A 7279-nucleotide genomic window follows, 5' to 3' on the forward strand; every position below is an offset into this window, starting at 1 on the left:
CCTTTATATATTTCATCTTATATTTTTATTTTGAGCCATACAACTTTGATTAACCATAATTCGCTATTTTTTTGGCATTAATCTAGGCCATCTAATCTGAGATAAATCGTATTGCTAGCCCTAAAAACTAACTGAAAAAATAAGAAACTTGTTAAACTTAACTATGGGTCCCACACTTGGTGAACTCTTCTTGCTCTATCATCTATTTTTCCGCCATTTTTCACCTTCTTCTTCTTTCCGTTGCCATTTCTTTTACAATTTTCACTGCCAAAAATCTTCTCACACTTACAAAAATTTCTTTAAATTTTAATTGAACATTTGTAAGTTTTTTATTTTCTGTCTCTGTGTTCAACTTTTACCCTTTTATTTTAAAAATAGAATGGAAAAATAATGCTTAAAAAAATTAAAACGAAAAGATAGCTATATCCCATAGATCACTTTAGTAAGGGAGAATAACTAGTTACGACTTAAAAAGAGTTTATTATGTCGATTTCCTCGAAGTGAAAATAGAGACTTTTATCAAATTTACTTAGTTTCCATTTGTTTTGGTAATCTTGATTTTCTTCTTATTATTGTGTATATGTAAATAGAATTTTTGAGGGAGATGAGAAATGGGTGTAGTATATATGGAGCTGACCTCAAATGGTGAAAGAAAAAAGTTGAGGAAAAGGGCGTGCTGGTGAAAGAGCAGATTGAGGAAGAAGGGTCTCAATTCCAAGGGACCCACCGTTAAAGTTAACAGATTTTTTTATCTTTTTGGTTAGTTTTAAGGCTAATGACTAAAATGGTCATTATATTGCATACATTAAAAACTATTTAGATAAGATGATATATATAGAGGACCAAAATAACTTGATCCTTATAGATAAAGGATCATTTTGATCGTTTTCTCGATAGTGATGCATGTTATAAGAAGAGGAAGGAATTAAAATTGTTCTCTTTTCTGAGCTAAGGCTCAAAATTATCATTAAGTTTTCAAATGAAACACTGATAGTATTTCTGGTTTGCAATATCAGTATACTTTTAGTACACAAAAATTAGAAAGATATTGTAGTGGAGATAAAAGGTTGGCTTTGTTTGGCTGAGCTGATAAACTTCTTGTTCCAGCTCAGTCTGTCTCGGTGTTGTCCTTTTGACGTCTGTGAGTTCGCTTCTCATCACTGCTCTGGATTTTAGGTTTTGATTTGAGTTAACTTTTTGTAGTTGTTGTCTCCTCCCCCAATTTGGGAATTCATAGTTGCTCCTTTCATGTGTGAACTTAGATTATGATTTTGGCTTGTTTAGCTGTTGAACTACATGAATTTCTGTTCTGTATGTTGAGCTATTCCAACAAAATTTTGATCGATGTTGGAGGGGACCGAGTCAGTTTATTAAGGAATGACTAACAAGATGTGTGAAGTTCGCTCTTGTACATTCATTCCTATATACGAGTTACCAATGGAAATTTGGTTTATTGAAATATACAACCTTCAAATGTTTAACTGAGTTTTCATTTAAAATACTCCTCACCCTCAAATCTTAGAGTCAGTTTTCATCGTTAGGACTTAGGATAAGTGGAGAATGATAATACGAAACAATTTGCTTTACAAGTAATACTGATAGGTATATTGTTTTTTCAACAAATCCATTAAGAATTAATTAGAATAGAAATCTAATATGCTAGCTAATGAGGTCTCTTGATATATCTTCCAATAAGTATCACGTTTGAAACACTAGTTTGACATTTTATTCCTAGGAAATTTGATATACTTACCTTTTCAAAAAGATAATAAATTTAGTAGTTTCCATATTTTTGTTGTTGAGCTGCACTTTCCTTTACTTGTTTTTATTCAATTTATATCCTTTCAAGTTGACTGCTTTAAGGATATTTACCAGATTGTTGTATTACCAACACAAAGTCAATCCTCCCAACAACTTCTCAGTCCCAAACAAGTGATATATTCGAACAGCCTAATTTTATTTGAATACAATCATATTTGCAGACTTTACTTTATCTATGTCACTGTATTTTAGAATATAATTTGAGTTCCCGCATTACTTTGCAAGTTCGATATTGCTTATTTCCATGTTTGAATTTTCATCTTGAGAAGATGTATAATTGAATTTCCCTATTGTCTTGCACCCAAGTGTGTGGCCTAAATATATATACATACACTTACAGAATACAGGAGAGACAGTCCACAGACTTACAAAGATTAGGCCAACAGATATCTGGAGCAATTCAAAAAGCCAAGGACCTTTCCCTCTACATTTAATACTGGTGCATAAATGGGTTGGTATAACCCGACAATGACACTCTCAAAACCACCATTGCTAGTTCCATCCAACTCGTGGGTTTTGAGGAGTAAGAAGGTAGCTGAATGTAGAAGAAATTACCCATTGATTGGAAGGAAGAAGGAAAATTTAGTGGGTATACATTTTGTGGGTCGTAAGGGAATGCTCAGACTGAAGGTAGATACAGAGAAAGTGAATACACTCTAATTTCAAATTTTACTTGTCTTTCCTCTTCTCTTCGTTTGTTGTTTTTCTTATATAGGTTTCGGCATCTTCAGGAGAAGGAGAAGAAGCCGAGTCAGGGTATATAGAGGAATTCAGTTGGTCTTCTGTTATTTTGCCGTAAGTTCAACACCTTTTTTTCTGAACAAGAGTAAAAATAAGCAATTATACCTATATTCAGAACTTGGGTATTTCATCATTCATTACTAGTTCTTGACCAATTAACTCAATAATTGACAAAATTCAATACTCTCTATATTCATGTATGTGATATTAAAGCCACAAGCTGTTTTCACCATCCTTGTTCTCCATTTAAATTCAAAAGGATCATGTGATCTAAAAATAATAAATCATTTGCCCAATAAAATACTACTAGTATCATGGTTTTGCCTTTTCAGATGGTATGCAAAAATAATACTATTGTGTCAAATGCAGTTTTTTCTTCCCAGCCCTAGGCGGTTTATTATTTGGCTACGATATTGGTGCCACATCAGGTGCTACCATCTCATTGCAGGTAATTCTCAATTTCATTGACCTGCTTTACTCTTCATGAGCTATCAATTATGGATTTTTTAAAAAACTGATTTCTCAGTCGCCTGAGCTTAGTGGAATGACTTGGTACAACCTCTCAGCTGTTCAGCTTGGTCTTGTGGTATGCTTTCTATATATGTTGCATATTCTATGACTAATTACTGCTCTCAAATATCAATTTTTTGAATATCTATTCTTGGATATGTGTATATATATAGGTCAGTGGTTCCCTTTATGGGGCTCTTATTGGCTCCATACTCGCCTACCCATTTGCTGATTTCCTAGGTGGAGTTCAATTACTTAAAGTTTTTCTGATTCACAAATAATTATATTAATTAACTCTTCTGTATTATTTTTTTGTTTTTTTTTGGTTTTGTAAAGGAAGGAGTAGGGAACTGATCATAGCAGCCATTTTATATTTGGCTGGCGGTTCACTAACTGCCTGTGCTCCAGGACTAGGGGCACTCTTGTTGGGTCGGCTTGTTTATGGACTAGGAATTGGCTTGGTAGGTTTTCATTTGCTTTTTATTATCTCAGTTCCAACTTTCCATATATGTCTGTCACTGTCACAGCTTAATCTATTGGATGACCAAGTAACTGAGATTCTTCATCTCAATAGGCAATGCATGGAGCACCTCTATATATAGCAGAGACTTGTCCATCCCAAATCAGAGGGACATTAATCTCTTTAAAAGAGCTGGCAATAGTACTCGGTATTTTGGTATGTGTATCTCTTATATTCTAATATCATCCAAGAGAAATAACGAATCACATTGAACGATGGAATTTCCAGCTTGGTTATTTTGTAGGTAGTTATGAAATTGATGTCATTGGAGGGTGGCGTTACATGTTTGGATTTAGTGCTCCAATTGCTTTATTGATGGGGTTTGGCATGTGGACACTCCCACCCTCTCCCAGATGGTTACTTCTGAGGGCAATTCAAGGTAAAGGACCATTGCAGGAATACAAAGAGAAGGCTATTGAAGCATTGAGCAAACTGAGAGGCCGCCCTGCTGGCGATAAAGTATCTGAAAAACAAATAGAAGATACTATTATATCATTGAAAACTGCCTACACAGATGAAGAAGCTGAAGGAAATTTTCTTGAGGTATTGCAAGGACCAAGTTTGAAAGCATTTACAATTGGAGGAGGTTTGGTCCTTTTTCAACAGGTAAAAACTGTTGGAAATTGAGCTACTCGTTTTTTCTTGTCATACTCTGAGGTTTTCATCAAAATAGTTTCTTGGTTTCAAGCTTATGTGGTCGTTTTTACAGATAACTGGACAGCCAAGCGTTCTGTATTATGCTGGTTCAATTCTTCAGGTAGCTACACTCTTTCAACTTTCTCCTTATAATAATATGATCTTGCATAATGTAATTTTAAAGCAATTTGTTCCTAGAGTGCTGGTTTTTCTGCGGCTGCAGATGCTGCTCGAGTTTCAGTCGTTATTGGTATATTCAAGGTAAGTTTAGTAACTAAAGCCAGGAAAAGTCTTTTATCTCTCGTTCAAGAATATTAACCTGAGTCTTTTTATCAGAAGCATTGATAATTTCCCTCTAATACTCTGACTCTTTGTTTGCATCGAGTTTACTTATTCTCCTGCAGTCACTGATGACAGCAGTCGCTGTCCTAAAAGCTGATGATCTTGGGAGAAGGCCATTGTTGATTGGAGGAGTCAGTGGGATTGTACGCATCTAATCATAGGATTATACTCTGGATACTTATCATTTTATATATAGGTCGTATTTCTACTTGTTGGTCTTATTTCTGAGAGAAAATGTTGCTATTTGTGTGATGTGATCTACAGGCCCTATCATTGTTTCTTCTTTCAGCTTATTATAAATTTCTCGGCAGTTACCCTTTCGTTGCTGTTTCTGCTCTGCTTCTCTATGTGGGATGCTACCAGGTGATGCTCTCATATACTCATACTTGCTGGCGTAAACAACTCTAATTTGTAGGTGTTTCTTGGGAAGATTCACTGTTAACTTAAACTAGGGTATTCACCTTAATCTACTAATCATCTTCCTAGTTATTTCAGACAATTGTTTCTCCTCTCTTCTCTTTAATATGTAACACATGAATTATGATTGTTTATACCCCAGATCCATAATCTTGTCAGGAATTTACCTTATTGGAAGTAGTCCCCTAGTGGTAAGAGCACAACTTGTGATGTGTGGGTTAGGCACAAGTCATGGATTCAAACCTTGCCACAGACAAACACTTGGTATTTAAGTGGAGAAGGGTAAAGGAGGCCGCCATTATCCACCGAGTTTCGAACTATACGCCACTGACCTTTGGGGATTTCTCATTTATAAAAGAAAAAATTTACTTATAAGGCTTTTGCTAATTTATTAGTAGGTGGACATAGTCAATCTAGTGTATTTGGCAAGTTAATAATATCTCACAATTGAGTAAAGTTTTTTTATTACGTAACCTTTCCTTATCTCAAATTTAATTAATTCTTCTACCCGATCAGTCAATCAACTAAACCTCAATCCTAACTGATGTCTGGCAAATGAATTCTCTGCATCCAATTCGTTATATTGTGGCACACTTCATCCTAATACTATTCAGTCACAATTTTTATTTTTGAAAATAGATTCCTTTAGGTATTTGTGAGAAAAATATGTCTTAAGTTCTCTATATCCAATTGCAATCCTAGACAATGTATTGCATAACATGGATTTGTTGATAGTCAATTGCTATGCTATATGGATGTATTATTTTCAAAAGCCACTTCAAAATCAGAGCACGACATTTAATTTGAAATAATCTGATTGGCATGTTAATTAATGCTTTTATTCCCAAAGATTTTGATCACTAGAGATTGAAAAGGTACATTGTATATGAATGACATTCTGCACTGAAGTTGTATCTTCTAAACTTGGCATGTGTAGGCCATATGAAGTGATTGATTGTAGAGTTTCAGTTAAGTTAGACCATTTTGGTTTAATTATGTTTGCATGAACTAGGAGAGACTTTATTCGTATAAGTTTTTTATCTTTAAATAACCATACAAGGTTTAGTTAGGGTTTTAAGCTATGATGATTATAGTACCAGTGAGAAAAGGTAATTGCTTAAATATATATTTTTTATATTAGCAACCAAGCATTATATGATATTGAATGTAGTGATTTGTTTGTGTGACAAATGACCTCATTGAAATATGTTTGTTCCATGGCATTGAAGATATCTTTTGGGCCTATTAGCTGGCTTATGGTATCAGAGATTTTCCCACTCCGCACCAGAGGGAAGGGGATTAGTCTAGCTGTTCTTACCAATTTTGGTTCTAATGCGATAGTGACCTTTGCTTTTTCACCTCTCAAGGTAAGAACTTGTTCTCCTGCAAATGTCAATTCCACTGTAACCTGTGTTAGATTTGTCATGGTTTCCGTTTTTCAGGAGTTGCTTGGGGCAGAAAATCTTTTCCTTCTATTTGGAGTGATTGCTTTATTGTCACTTGTGTTTGTGGTCACCTCTGTTCCAGAGACTAAAGGCTTGACCTTGGAAGAGATTGAGTCCAAAATCTTGAAGTGAAGACATAGTTTTGTGTCCTTGAGATCCTCACAAATAGAATAATTGTCTCTTCTTTAATATATCAAGTCTATCAGAATACAATGCTTGCAAACTTGTATTAATATTTTGATGACTTCGCGATTCTGCTACTGTTTGGCGATTCTTCTTGTGCTACTCTGTATATATTGTTTTTGTTGCCACTCTGACTTGGCGAAGCAAAAGTGAGGACATAACATTATAGCTGCAGCAAATGTTTTATCATCTATCTATATCTATACTTGTCATACCCCAAGTTAGGAACATCACCGGCACTAAGGGGAAGAATCTCAAAGCAAACTTTATCAGAATTCTATCGAAAATTGGGCAGAGTTATCTTTGTTTTTTAAGCCTGTCTCAGAAATTCACAGTACAACTAATAGAAGTTATAAACCACAACATAATATTCATAAATGATCTATTGTCACGCCATAAAACCAATTTATCTCCAACTTTTTTGAAACAAAAAGAAATTTCATACTAGTGACTTGACTACAATACGAAGGACTAATCATGTCTCAATCATAGAAAATCATTAGTTCTCTTGCCACGCGAAGCAATGCGGGGCTCACTAGATGCTACCAAATCACGCGCTCTAATTTATGAAATCCTCCTCAATACTACCACAGTTCTCTGTAACAACAATTAGTGAGGAGTGAGACGCTAGCTCAGAGAGTATAATACTTAAACACAACTATTT

General features: G+C 34.8%; 1 protein-coding gene across 2 annotated transcripts; it reads left to right on the forward strand.

Annotated features, from left to right (window-relative positions):
• Positions 1-301: 301 nt before the first annotated feature.
• LOC107014497 (D-xylose-proton symporter-like 3, chloroplastic) lies at positions 302-6794 on the forward strand. Of its 2 annotated transcripts, none has more exons than XM_015214425.2 (15): positions 302-320; positions 2162-2451; positions 2537-2616; positions 2932-3010; positions 3089-3148; positions 3246-3312; positions 3409-3533; positions 3647-3748; positions 3821-4198; positions 4302-4349; positions 4427-4489; positions 4633-4713; positions 4835-4933; positions 6217-6354; positions 6430-6746. In XM_015214425.2, the coding sequence occupies exons 2-15, from the start codon at positions 2269-2271 to the stop codon at positions 6562-6564; spliced, it is 1638 nt and encodes a 545-aa protein (XP_015069911.1). In that variant the 5' UTR covers positions 302-320; positions 2162-2268; the 3' UTR covers positions 6565-6746. The 2 variants fall into 2 exon arrangements, with proteins under 2 accessions (XP_015069911.1, XP_015069910.1); XM_015214424.2 differs by lacking the exon at positions 302-320 and adding an exon at positions 851-1141 and having other exon boundaries at positions 6430-6794.
• Positions 6795-7279: the final 485 nt, after the last annotated feature.

Source organism: Solanum pennellii, chromosome 3 (assembly GCF_001406875.1).
Source record: "Solanum pennellii chromosome 3, SPENNV200".
Lineage (NCBI taxonomy): Eukaryota > Viridiplantae > Streptophyta > Magnoliopsida > Solanales > Solanaceae > Solanum > Solanum pennellii.

Bases quoted from the DNA above. Each gene is read 5' to 3' on its own strand.
- LOC107014497 (XM_015214425.2), top strand. From the start codon at position 2,269: ATGGGTTGGTATAACCCGACAATGACACTCTCAAAACCACCATTGCTA. The intron at 3,011-3,088 runs GTAATTCTCAAT...CTGATTTCTCAG, and splicing joins GTGCTACCATCTCATTGCAG to TCGCCTGAGCTTAGTGGAAT. The intron at 4,199-4,301 runs GTAAAAACTGTT...TCGTTTTTACAG, and splicing joins GTTTGGTCCTTTTTCAACAG to ATAACTGGACAGCCAAGCGT.